The following is a 14,274-nucleotide window of genomic DNA, read 5'->3' on the forward strand; positions in this document are numbered from 1 at the left end:
GATCTCTCAAGAGGTATTGTAGCTTTTGCTTTCTGAGAATGTTGTCCTGAGATCACTAGTGTGCTGGAGGATCAAAGACCATGTAGTGATGAGTCAACGAATCTTACCTGATAGCCTCAATCGCGGGCCATTCATGTTAGTCTGACTTAGATCCTGCAGTTCAATGGGCTCTCCGCCTGAATGCAGCCCAGTGCATTTATCAGGTGAATCTGGTAGAGGAATGGAGCAATCAGATCACAGCATCATGAGGAATAATAAATTGCTGTTGATCTAAGCCACCTAGTTTTTAGTGTGGCTTGTTAGCTGTAAGTACATAACTGAGACAGTCCTACTCTTACGAAGCTTGCAGTCTAGGAGAAAAAATGTCCAAGTAAACAGTAATCACAGAAAAGGGGATGGCTTTAAAGCAGAGGAATATAGGAGAGCACGGGAGCATATGGCAGCAAAATGTGGCCTCATTTAGTGGGAAGGTATTTCCACGCAAAAGGAACATTTACCCTGAGATCTGCAAAGCAAGAGCTATGTGGATAAAAAGTGCAGCTGGGGACAGGCGTCTGATACACAGATAAGATGCTGTTTGGGATGCAGGTTGGATGCCTGGCTTTAAGTAATGGTTCTGTTTCTAGCCTGGCCTAGTCCTGTTGCAGGCATCTGGGGAGAGAGCCAACAGATGGAGGATCTCTATCTTTGCCTTTCAAATGAGTAAATGCCTTAAAAATCTAAGGCCAGTGGTGTAACAACCTAATCCTCCACCTACAGCACCATCCCACGTGGATACTATTTCGAGTCGGATCCAGGTCCCTGCTGATGGCTCGGGAAAGCAGCAGAGGACGGCTCTAATTCCTTGGATCCTGCACTGATATGGGAGACCTGGAGGGGGCTCCTTTCTCCTGGCTTGGATCAGCTCAGCTCTGGTTATCCAGGCCATTTGGGGAGTGAATCAGAGAATGGAAGATCTCTCTGTGTCTCCTTCTCTCTGTAAATCTGTCTTTCCATAAAAATGAATAACTCTTTTTAAAAAATCAGAGGGACAAAAAGAAGAGGGGAGAGAGTAAAGAGAGAAAGAAAGAGAGATAGAGAGACAGAGAGAGAGAGAGAAAGAGAGAGAGAGAGAGAAAGAGAAAGAGGGATCTTTCTAGTTTAATCCTGAAATGCCCACAGAAGCTAGGCCTGGGCTTGGCAGAAAACATGGGCCCAGAACACAGTGTAAGGCTCTCAGAAGGGCAGCAGGTACACAATTACCTGAACCATCACTTGCTATCTTCCAGGGTGGGCATTAAGAGGAAACCAGACTGGAAGCTTAAGAGCAGGGACTCAAACCAGGCATCCGCAGTGATATCTTAGCCACTGTGCCGAACACCTGCTCTTAAGATGTACACAGTGCCTGGCTAGATTACCAGTGTGGCTTAATAACAGATACTGAAGACCTATTATGAGGTTTGACTGTTACATTTTATAGGCAGGGAAACTGAATATCACAGGGATAAAATGAATTGTCCTGGGGGTAAATTACATCATGTGATCTTTTCTGAGAGTCAATAAACTCAAAATTATTTTCTTAATAACAATAAGACAGCATTTGCCCTTTTAACTGTGTCGGGATTTACACTTAGATTCAGGGAGGGTGCCCACCATTGCCTAACTATACTAAAGCTGCTTTGTGTCATCAATATGTTTCATGCTGAGCACATGCTTTCTTTCCAGGAGTCTGAACTTATGGTGTGTGCTAGATACCTGAGTGACTGACTCCTGATAATAATTATGGAGTTCTTGGTTCTTAGTTCAGATTTATTTATTTTGAAAGGGTAACAGAAAGAGAGATAGATCTTCCATCTGCTAGATGACTTCTCAGATGGCTGCAAAGACAAAAAGACAGGCAGATTTTCCATCTGCTGTGCTATTTCTCAGATGGCTGCAAAGGCTAGTGCTGAGCCAGTTGGTTCTTCCTAGTCGCCCACGTAGCGGCAGGGGCCCAATCACTATGGAGGTCGTCTACTGCTTTCCCAAGTAATCAGCTAAGAGCTCAACTGGAAGTGGAGCAGCCAGGATCTGAACCAACACCCACAAAAGATGCCGGTGCAGCAGCTTTAACCACTATACCTCAAAGCTGGCCTCTGGGAGAGGATTCTTGATAGCTTGTGCATGGTGAACTCTGGATTCTACATCATGCACCAACTCCCTCTGCTGCTTTTGTATGGTGTCATTTGTTCTAATGAGTCACAGCTGTGAGTGTAACCATCCTAGCAAGGGGGGTGCAGGTGGTCTAGGGAAGCCCTGACAGGCTGGTTGGTGGCACAGTAAGCTAAGCCTCCACCTTTGGTGCCAGCATCCCATATAGGCACTGATTTGAATCCCAGCTACTCCACTTCTCATCCAGTTCTCTGCCAATGGCCCACATCCTTAGGCCCCTGCACCCATGTGGGAGACCCAGAAGATGCTCCTTGCTCCCAGCTTTGGACCAGCTCAGTTCTGGCCATAGCAATGACTTGGGGAGTGAACAAGGGATAGGAGCTCTGTCTTTCCCTCTCTTTTTATAATTCTGGGTTCCAAGTTAAATAAATAAATCTTAAAAAAAAAGAAACCCTGATACAGTAAGTGAGCCCCATTTAGGATAAGCTCCCCAGCCCCATGCTAAGACACATACTAAGATTTGAAAGCTAAAGATAACAAATACTGAAATTAGACAGGGAGAAATGACCTGTTACCTGCAAGTTTTGGATACGAGCAACTGAATGAGTTCTCATATGAATGCATAGTAATAAGAGGGAAGTGGTACAATATTTTTCAAATAAAAGAACTGCCAACCATAAATTCTACATCTGGCTTAGTAATTCACTAGGAATAAAGCAAATATATTTTTAGGTATAGAAAAACTTAAAGAATTTATGCTATCATACTCTCTTAAAGACTGAAGAGCTTTGGTTTAATGTTTATTAATAAAAAGAAAACAGTTCTCATGTGTCACACAAGTAGAATTCTAAGACAATAACTATTTCCCTGCTTCACTTCCCTTCCACCCTTCTTTTCAATTATGCAAAAACATTATGTCAATACCTTCTGTAATTGCAAGTTTAATGTATCCTTAACCACGATATCTAACACAAAGTAGAAAGATTGCAGCTTTCTTCAGCCAAAGAATGATAAAAGAAAGAATCCTGGAACATCAGGAAAGAAGAAACAACAGAGGAGCAGCAATAGACTATCCTTTTCATGAGTTTTATCAATTATATCTGAAGATTGAAACAAAACTTACAAGTATCTCTCTCACTCAGGCAGTGATTCAAGAGTAGGAGCAATAAAGATACCAAAGGAAGTGAAGCTTTCACATATCACTCCAGGTGATAAATGTTGATATTAGTAAGCCACTGTCATAAGTCATCTTTAGAACAATCACTACAAAAACAGACATTCAAAGCCCACTATAAATCAAGGTGAAATCCTAACAAATGTTCAAGTAACCCACAGGGAAGAAAAAGAAACAGAGCACTGGGAGTCAGAGGAAACAAGTAGAGAACAAATCATAAGATGGAGGTTTTAAGTCCCTACGTACATACAGATTTAGTGCCTACAAAGTAATTAAATATAAAAGGCCTAAATACAGAAATCAGAAGGGTTCAGAGTCCAGGCATTGGCATCAGATAACAAAGGCAATACACCTACCGTTTGGCTCTCTGGAGTCTGTCCCTTGCCAGTCTGAAACACATGGCTCCTTCTGAGGGCCTCTGCCCAGAGACCCTCTTGGAGACCCTCTGCAGCCTCCTGGCTCAGGGACCTGGACCATGTTGCCAACAGGAAGCTGTTTGCTGGGGGTCAGGCTCTGCCAGCTGAGCTCATCTTGGGGCGGGCCAGGAGGGGCTTGAGGTCTGCTGGAGTCCGGGCTCAGCCGTCCTTTTTGTTGTTCAGCCTCTTTTCGCTTGTTTTCTTCTTCCCGCTTTCTGAAAGCAAAGCCCAAGAAGAAGGAAAAATAATTAAAGAGCATCACCTGATTAAGTGTCCTGAGTGAGAGTTAGATTTTAAAAGGAGCTATCATGTCACAGAAGGGGTTTAGAAATTCACGGGAAGAGCAGGCTTTTTCACCAGATACAAATAAGAATCATCTCCTTTTACCAGGTTTTTTAGTTCCAAAGATGATGGAGCTGACAAGAATCTTACAGATCGATTTTTGCAGTAGTTGAGATACACATGACAGGTAACTTTCGTTTGTGTGACCTAACACATTCCCAGGAGTATGTGGGCTCTCAGCTTTGGTTAATGCTACTCCTTTTTCTTTTCTAGAATGCCACAGAGGATGACGGTTATAACGATGCCCTTGAATGTGCTCTACTTATTTTTAAAAAGAACCACTGACAAACTTTCATGACTAATCAAAGAAATTACTTGCCAAGCACCATCCAGCTGATGAAAACACACCTGTGGGTTGGGTTACAAGGCTGCCATTGAGAGCTCCTGCCAGTTTTTCAAAGCTATTTCCTGTGCAGATGTAGCCCAGAAGGTAGCCTGATTTTTAGAAAGCCATAACAAGGAGCTAGTTTGTAAGCTGGAATCCTTGAGTAGCAACTGAACAAAAATGGGCTGGACAGGAGAGGCCAGGTCTAAAAATGAGTGTGTGAGTGAGGCAGGTGGGACTGAATAGCCAGGAAGAGATGAGGAGCCTAAGGATGAAGCAGCCAAGGTAAGGACAGGATGCTGGTAATTCACAGGGATTTTCTAGGTAAATATAAAAGGGGGAAAATGTAACATTTCTATCTCTCCTCTATTATATACCAGAGATATAGAAAGGAGAAGCACAGAGTTCAGGTTCACCATAGGATTTTCTAAGCGGGAGAGGACACCCAGGAAACAAAGGGCTAACATATGATAAAGGAAATGCGAGCCCAGTGCACTTGCAGAGGGGAAGCAGTGACTGCATCTAGAGGAGTCAAGAAAGCCCCAGATCCTCCATGATATGTAGTTTACAGGCAGGGAGGTGGGGACCAGGGTTTGGCTGTGAGTGAAGAGACTAGCCCAAGGCAGGTGATAGAAGAAAGCTGTTCCCAGCTGTAGGCAACTGTATAGGCTGCCTTGTTGTTAGGGGTCACGCCCAACTAGGCTGTGGTGCCTGCTGGTGTGCAAGAAGGTGAGGCCTGTGGTGGGCTGGGCTGGGCTAGGCCACAGCACCTGTCAATTTGTGTGAGAGATGGGCCTGGGTGAGGAATTGACCAGAAAGCTGCATCCGCCAGCATGTGCGTTGGCTGGTGAGGGTGACAGACCAAATCTGATCCTGCACTGGCTGGCACACACAAGTCAAGTCTGGATCACTCCAGGTGAAGTTTCTTGGGAGACTCCCTAACTAGATCATTGGACTGAAATCCTAGCCATAGAGAAAATCACAAGATATATGGCCCGACCTTGGAGTGCATGTATTGGGACTGGGCCTCCTCGGTTGTGGATACCTGTGCAGTGAACAATGTGCCCAGATGCACATGGAGGACATGACATCCCAGCTCATCTAGGCCAGTAGAAGATGTCTAGTGCCTTATCAGTGGATGGGAAGCAGAACAGTCTGGATAACTTTCCAGGCCAAGCTTTGCTGCAACTGTCTGGGTGCATGGACACACGCTGAGGTGGGCCTGGTCAGTCAATAGACCTTGAAGAGATTTTCTGAACCCTGGTACAATAAAGCTGACAACTTTTCAGAACTATTAGAATCACTCATGTAACATCTTCGGAACATTCTCCCCTACATTGGGGGTTTTAAGGTGTTATTAAATGACCAACCCCCATCCCCGGGTACTGAAGTAGTCTGAGTGGGGTCTCTCCACCCTCATCAAACCAGGAGGATAAAAACAACTGAAACATTTGTCCCAACCACCTTCTTCTGTACCTCAATTCTTTCCTCCCTAATCAGAAGCCAACATGGGTGTGCGTCCCTTTCAACTATGTGAACAACATTAAATATAAAATCAAAAATTGGAAAAAAAGAAAGCTGGGGTTGTTCTTCTTCTCACCTTTGAAGAATGCTTGTTGTACAGGAAGACAGTTCATAGCTACTGCTCAGGAAGAGAATTTGGTAGCTGCCTGCCTGAGGCTCAGTTTACAGTAGGATGATTAGGAGTATGGTGGAGAGAGCTCTGTGCTGGAAAGTACAAGATTTCTGGTCCTACTTCTGCTGCTAACTACCAACCCCCCGGGAGAGGCACATTCTGACGCGGTTGCCCATGTGTATGACTCAACTTGATTTACAGTGTGTATGAGGGGTGTCTGCAATATCAGCTGCTGGGGTTTCTTTTGTAATGAGTCGGAGAGTTGTTTAATCCTAATAGCTGGTGTCAGATCCCTCTTGGGGGAACTCTGTTAGACAAACACATCAATAAATGTGAGGGGCTGGACTGAGTGCTGGGAGAAGAGGAGACCTTCAGGGTCCAGGTGGTGACCAGCTCTGGCTGCTCGGCACAAAAGGGCTGCTCCACACGAGACTAATTTGTTGGCAGCACCTGACAATGAAGAAGGAGGTAGTGGCGAGAAGAGACTGCACAGAGTAAGGGCTGGGGCAGAGAACCCTCCCAGGGCGAGATGACAGAAAACACCAATGGGCAGGACCATCTAGTCAGCTGTTAAATATGGGTTCTAATTTAACAAGTTTGGGGTGGGACTCAAGAGTCTGCCTTTTAACAAGCACCCAGGTGCTACAGAGGTTACTGCCCACCTCTTGAGTAGTAAGGCTTAAGAAAACAGGAGGGTTGAATATGAATTGTCACCTATCATCATTATGGGAAAAAAATGTGTGAAATGAAATGCGAGGCTCCTCCATAACAACAACCTTCCTAAGGGCTACCATGCTCATGTATGCTTTTTAATGAGCAATCTGACAGGCTGCATGGCTGAAGTCCTGGGCCTGGGAGCAAAAGCCAAAGTGGAGTCCCTAAGAAGTTGCGGAATTCAGACATCCACCAGGCAAAGCTTATTTAGATCTTGAGGGACAGGAAAGACTCAGCTGGGAGATATCTGGGTTAGGCTTTGATTTAAAGTCCTGTCAACTTGTTAAATTCCTCTCCTGAAGGTCCTTCTCGCCTGGGGAGAAGCCCCTGAGCTGGGGTGCAGGCTTACTTATCAAACAGTTTTCCACTGAGTCCTTCTAGACAATGTGGCCAGGTGGGTTGTGCTGACTCCTGCCTGGGCTCTGAGGTTTTCATTTGACTCTGGCTTTGTTCCATCTCTGCCAACTGCTGACACTTCAGCGTGCTGCACAGCCACTGCCAGGCTAGCAGACAGCCTGTCACCATCACACTCAGGACTCATATGGATGCGGGCAGGGGCCATCTCAGCGTGACCTAACCGAGGGAGAGCTGCTTTTGTGAGGAAGGTGGAGGCCTCCGTGCTACTAATGGGTCTAACAGCCCTGCTCCTGACAGGGAGCAGCAGCACAGCTCTTCTGATGCTACTGAGGAACACAGCTTCCGTAAGAGATGGACATGCACATGGTTGTCTAGGTTGGCATCTGCCTGGGTCTCAGTGATGTTAAGAAGGGCTCTGAGGTCAGTCCCCGGGCTTTGTTGTCGAGCAGTCATTGATTTCTTCACTTCCCTTTTCCAGTCCAGAAGGCACCCTGTGATAAGTCACTGGGCAAACCTTATTCCCTGAGACTTTTCTGGGCCTCCAACAAAGAAAAGCATGCAGGGGATCCAGCCTTGTACAGGCTTGGGATGTTCAGAAAGCAAGGGAGCAGTTCTGCCTTCCAGAATCTTCTGTGAAGGAGGAGGCATTCAGTCAAGAAGTGCCATTTTTTCACTAAGTAAGTGGCATTAGGAAGAAGAATGCAAACTTTAGAAGGTTTAAGTAGACCTGAAGTTTCTGAATAGAATTAGTGTTTTTCTTTAAATAATGCAATTTGAATAAACAAAAATCTTTCAGGTTCAAGATCATGACAGTCTCCAGAGATGCTTTATTAATGTGATGTTAATGAAGACTGTTGGGGTGGGGGGAGGAAAAGATCAGGACTGGGTAGTAGACATTAACCTGCTCCATTTTATCTAAACTGCCTTAAAACAAAAGGAGTAATAATAGCAAAAACAAACCTACACACACAACACTGTTCCTGAAAACTGAACATGGGACTGGCATTGTGACACAGGAGGTCTGTGGTGCTGGCATCCCCTGTGATGCTCAGCCTGGCGCAGCCTCCACCATTGTGGGCATTTGGGAAATCAGCAGATGAAAGATCTCTCTCTCTCTCTAGCTCCCCTTTCTGTAACCCTGCCTTTCAAATAAATAAAAAATAAACCTTTTTTTTTTTCTTAAAAGAAAGTTGAACATGACCCCACATGCATGTTTCTCTTGAGGGAAAAAGTCCAGGACCATTGTTCAAGTCAGAGTTTGAAGAAAGCTCAGTTTATAGAGGGTCGGTCACATGGATAGGTAAGAAAGCATTGGGGCAGAGAAATAAGTAACTTAGCCAAGCCTACTTGGTGAATTACAGAGTCAACATGGAACTCAGCTGCTATACTTCTTCCTGTAACATTCATCCCATTGACAGAATTAGTTTTTCAGAATTTCATTCAGGGGCCAGCATATTGGCACAGTGGGTTCAGCTGTGGCCTACAACTTTGGATCACATTTGGGTGCTGGTTCATGTCTTGACTGTTCTACTTCTCATCCAGAACCCTGCTAAAGGCCTGGGAAAGGCAGTGGAAGATGGTCTAGGTGTTTGGGCTCCTGACACCCAGTGGATGTGGGCATCCTGGATAAAGTTCTTGGCTTTGTCCTGGCCCAGCTCTGGCCACTGCAGCAATCTGGGTACTACCCAGTAGTTGGAAGATCTCTTTCTCATTAGAATTTGACTTTCAAATCAATGTTTTATTTTTATTTAACCTTCTTCTATCATTTAAAAAATGAAGGTGGATTGGGTATGTGTATATACTTGGCAGTGCGTGCGACAGCCGTATCGCGTACCAGAGTGTCTGGGATCAAGCCCTGATTCTGTTTCCAATTCAGCTTCCTGTTAAAGCAGCCCGAGAGGTGGCAGATGATAGCTCCAGGATTTTCGCTCCTCCCAACTGTAAGGGAGCCCAGGATTGAGTTCTGGGCTCCTGGATTTGTCTTGGCTGGATTTGAGTAGGCTGTTGCAAGCATTTTGGGAGTAAAACAGGAGGAGGAAGATCTCTGCCTCTCTGCCTTTCAAATGAATCAAAATAAATAAGTAAAAAGTGAAAAAATGAAGGGAGCCATATACAGATGTTGAGCACATTCCATTAGGTAGTCACTAGTAGCACTGTACAATAGTTTCCAGTGTAACATTTAGTCCTTAATGCAATGAATGTCCTGAAATAAAAAAAACATTTTTTCTCTAGTTTACTATGGAATGTGAAAGATATTTAATATTCAAGGGGCTACATTGTAAAACTGGCTTATTTTACTTGTAAAGTTTAGGACACAAACACCAGAAAAAGGAACCAAAGTTATTCAGTTGGTATGAAAAATTCGAAAAAGAGACGGAGAAGATAGGGTCAGGGGCCTGGTGTGATAGCCTAGTGGCTAAAGTCTCGCCTTGCATGAGCTGGGATCCCATATGGGTGCTTGTTCACGTCCTAGCTATTCTACTTCCCTTCCAGCTTCCTATTTGTGGCTTGGGGAAGCAGCAGAGAATGGCCTTGGGGTCCTGTACCCGCATGGGAATACTGGAAGGAGCTCCTGGCTCCTGGCTTCAGATCAGTTCATCCCCAGAGCGAACTAGTGGACGGAAGAGCTTTCTCTCTGTCTCTCCTTCTCTCTGTAAAGCTGCCTTTCCAATAAAAATAAATACATCTTTATTAAAAAATTGGGCCCTGATTCCAGCTGGCACTCTTTTCTAGGCCTGTAAGTTCCGTAGTTCATTTCTGCTTCCGAGTCCTGATCTTTGCTGCAGCTCTGTTACCTCCCTCACCGTATGTCAGTTGGGGGTGAGGAGGAAGCAGCCACAGGTTGGCCATGACTGCCAGCCTCCCCATGGGCTTTGATGTTTATCTCCCGGTACTCACACCTTTGCAAAGTCTCTTCCTAGAATAAATAGGCGTGGCTTGTGTGACCCACAGGAGGTCGTAAAAACTACGGTGTGACTTCTGAGGGTAGATCATGAAAGGCATGATGGTTTTCTTATCTCTTTGATCACTCTATCTGAGGGAGAAACTGAGGCTTCCTGCCAAAAGCCACGTGGGTGAGCTACCTTGGAAAGATCTAGTTCCAGGAAAGCCTAGCCAGCAGCAGCTCCAGCCAACATCATGTCTTTGATCTTATCTGAGACCCTGAACCAGCACTACACAGCGCAATTGCTCCCTAATCCCTGACCAGCAGGAGCGGTGTGAGCTAATACACATTGATTGTTGTTTTAAGCCACTTAGGCCATTTAGTTTTAGGGTACCTGCTAATGCAGCAAGAGATAACCGAAGAACATAAGGGGGCCATAAAAATAATTTGATATATGTACATTAAATGTATTCCAATACTCTGGATTGTAAAGTTAACAAAAAAATCTATTCAATAGGCCCTCAGTGTTTTACAGATGTTTTTGATTTATGGATACAAATTAATCAAGAACTACTTGTCTAGGCTTCTTCATCTTTTCCAAGCGAGAAACAGGCTATTTACTTGCGGTTAGGAAAAATGTTAACTAAATCATACAGTGAGCTAATTACTAAAAAAGTTACTTTGATAGTAATTATGTTTCTCCTTACATAACAACAGCATGTGCCTCATGTAAATCAAGTTCCACAGAAAAAGTGAGGTATGAACTTTTCTGTGGGTTTGTGGCAAGTAATAAGGTGCTGACTTTGTTGGAAAAACCAATGAGTGGATGTTGGAAGAGTTAAGTGTATACCTGGCTGGGCCATTTACCAGCTAAGTTGCTAACTTTCTTTGAATCTTGTTTTTTTTTTTTTTTGTTTGTTTGTTTGTTTTGTTTTGTTTCATTGGAAAGGTAGATTCACAAAGAGGAGAGACAGAAAGATCTTCCATTTTGGTTCACTCCCCAAAAGGCTGCAATGGCTGGAGCTATGCTGATCTGAAGCCAGAAGCCAGGAGCTTCTTCTGGTTCTCCCACAAGGATGCAGGGTCCCAAGGCTTTGGACCATCCTTTGCTACTTTCCCAGGCCACAAGCAGGGAATTGGATGGGAAGTATAGTAGCCAGCACTCGAACCAGTGCTCATATGGGATGCCAGTGCTTACAAGTGGCAACTTAGCCAATTGATCCATTGCACTTGTTTCAAATCTTGGTTATCTTGTTTGTACAAATGGGGGAAAATCTAAACTCATCTTATGTTTCAGATGGTTCTATAGGCATGTAAAAATTTTTAAGATGGAGAAGTAATATATAAAAGTTCTTTTTAATAAATTGAAGACTAATACACATGTAATGAATAATAGAGGCAGATTTAAAAATGTTACTTTCTCTAACTCACTGGAAATTGAATATTTGTTATTGTTAGTATTCTCTGAATCTGGTGGACATGAGGTTGTAAATAACTTAGGTGTACCAACAGGTTAGAGAAACATGGTCCCATGTTCAAGCATATGCGGTAGTGAACGCCTTTGCTTTTGTTTCTTTCAAAACTTACATTCCTATCAAAAGAAAATTTTCCCATGATCAATATGCAGGAATTTGGAAAACCAAATGCACACATATGTAACTGCCAGAGTGCAAGGAGAACAAAAGAGTTCTATTTTCACTGCCTTGAGAGAGGCAACCCAGTTAAAGTGTACATTTCCAGAGATTGATGGTGTTAGGACTGAAGAGACCTAAGAGAGTTCCTGGCACTACCTTCCGTTTGTCAGATGGAGAAACAAAAGCCGACTTACAGAAACTCTTAGATCCATACTGGGGGCAGTTATTAAACATGTACCTATTGGACACTTACTACATAATAAACCCTTGGCATTGGAGAGCAAAGCACACGAGGAAGTTCAAAGTATCCGTTTATTTTGCAGAAAAAGCATAGTTTTTTTCATAGTATGTATGTTCCACATATTCTGATTTTGCAACTCCTGCTTTTCATTTGCGGGTTTTCAAGGACCCTTACAGAATACACATTTCCTGCTCTCAAGGGACTGACAGTCGGGGAGTAAGCCCCACACACACCCACAGACAGTGAGTTCTGGAAGTGATGAGTGCAAAAATAGAGGTCTCCATACACAGTATGGGTGGATGTGGGAAAGAAGACACTAATTAAGCAGGGAGAGAAAAAGTCTGCATATGAAGAATGTCACTACGAGAGAGGAGGGACATGAGAGGTTATTTGAGGCAGCAGGAAGAGGACAGCAATGACATACAACCGAGCGCTCTCCAAATCTGTGACTCGGAAGGGATCCTCGAGACCAGATATTCCCGTAATTTAAAAATCTCTGATATCATATCCTAGAGAGATGATAACACAGCTGCTGGAATGTTGCCAGTGAGAGGAAGTGGATTACCTCAGGAGACAGGAAAGGTTCAGCCCTGACATTCTGGTGGTGGTGTGTGGTTTCCAGGAGTCTGCCTGCCTCTGTCTGCATTGTCACTGACCAAAGGCTGCTCATATTAGCTTGTTTAGTTTTCTTTCAAAAGAAGAAGAAAATGCTGCATGTTTTAGGATCCCCAACTTAAGGATGTGAGAGATAGGAGGGACTTCGGGGATCATTTTTAAAAAAGAAAAGAAAGAAGAGAAGAAACAGAGTTCTTCCATACACTTGCAGGCCGATCTCTCTGAGTCTCTTACACAGGAGGACCTGGATGGCCTGTTGGGAGTGTTGTTTCTGTTCTATAACACCAACACTGACCTGCTCTATGTGGCGGGAAAGGCCGGTGGCTGCCTCGGGACTGTATTTGGGCCATCTTCCACTGCTTTTCCAAGTGCGTTACAGGGAATAGGTCAGATGTGGAGCAGCCAGGGTTGGAATTGTCACAGGCAGTGGTTTAACCTGACACATCACATCCAGTGATCTTAGGAATCCAGCCATCTTAGGAATTATTTAGTCTAGGAGCTTTCATCATTTTGTGACTCATGGACCTCCTTTGATAATGTGATAAATTTTTGGGTCCTATCCTCCAAAATGCGTGTATGTGCATACAGTCCCAGGGTAGTTATGCAGCCCTAAGATTGTGAATTAGGAAACCTTATTTTCACTTTACTGATGGGGAACTGAAGCTCTGAGACACAGAATCAAATGCAGTAGAACCACAGAATCAAGTACCCATGAATCAGTTGGCCCTGTGAGCAAGTTAGTCAGATGCATCAACCCCGAACCCAGGCATGGACAAACCAGTAATGTGTGGGGATCAGGCAACAATGGGATCCGTTCTGGGGCGAAAGGAGACCTGTGCAGGGGCAGGAGCATCACAAGCTCTTCCCATCCACAAGGATCAGGAAGTCGATGTCTGGAAAATGACTTTGACTTTGCTCTGATTTCAAGAGGTGCCTATTAGACTAAATGGAAGAAAAGAATTTCTGCCAGACCTTTCACCCATGGAATGCACTGTGCTTTTTGTTTGTTTGTTTTTTTGCTTCGTTTTATCTTAACTTTTAAGATTCAAACAGCTCATAGATAAAATAAAAAAATAAGGATATTCTCTTTAGCCTTCCCTACCTTTATCTCTTCTATCAATCATTTTTCTTTTTTCTTTTTTTTTAGAGATAATATCTTTAAATTTACATTACAATAAAAAGGCTTATGACTTCACCAAATAAGAAGTTTAACCGGGCTCAGTGTGGTAGCCTAGTGGCTATTGCCGGCAGCCCTGCTTTCCATCCAGCTCCCTGCTTATGGCCTGGAAAAGCAGTCAAGGTTGGGCCAAAGCCTTGGGACCTCTGTACCCGCATGGGAGACCCAGAAGAGGCTCCAGGCTCCTGGCTTCAGATCGGCACAGCTCCAGCAGTTGCGGATGCTTGACAAGTGAATCACTGGACGAAAGATTTTCCTCTCTGTCTTTCCTCCTCTCTGTGTATCTGACTTTCTAATAAAAATAAATAAATCTTTAAAACAAAAAGAAGTTTAACAAATAAAAAGCAAAAGGAGCCTAATTCAATGATAATGCAGACAGTGGCTATAGACAATAACTGGGAAATGACCATTTCATTCATATACAGTACATTTGCAAGTGATCATAAATCTTTAAAACTATAGTAGCATGTTTCTTTAAAATAGGAGAGTCAAGATGCCAGAATAGGGTAAGGACACATTTAAACACACCAGGGTGAAGCACATTCTAGAAAATACAAGAGGACAGAGAGACAGCAGAGAGGAACTGGGGGCTGCTAGGCACGGGAAAGCAGCTGAGACAACAGTGTGGT

General features: G+C 44.0%; 1 protein-coding gene across 1 annotated transcript in view; it reads right to left on the bottom strand.

Annotated features, from left to right (window-relative positions):
- INVS (inversin) overlaps positions 1-14,274 on the bottom strand; it is a 153,464-nt gene that overhangs the window by 17,584 nt on the left and 121,606 nt on the right. Inside the window, exon 13 of the mRNA XM_041004286.1 lies at positions 3,661-3,935. Coding sequence (XP_040860220.1) covers positions 3,661-3,935 — 275 coding nt within the window. The remainder of the gene's footprint in view (positions 1-3,660; positions 3,936-14,274) is intronic.

The sequence above is a fragment of the Ochotona curzoniae genome, unplaced genomic scaffold (genome assembly GCF_017591425.1).
Source record: "Ochotona curzoniae isolate NIBS_2020 unplaced genomic scaffold, NIBS_Ocur_1.0 scaffold_3208, whole genome shotgun sequence".
In the NCBI taxonomy this organism is placed as follows: Eukaryota; Metazoa; Chordata; class Mammalia; order Lagomorpha; family Ochotonidae; genus Ochotona; species Ochotona curzoniae.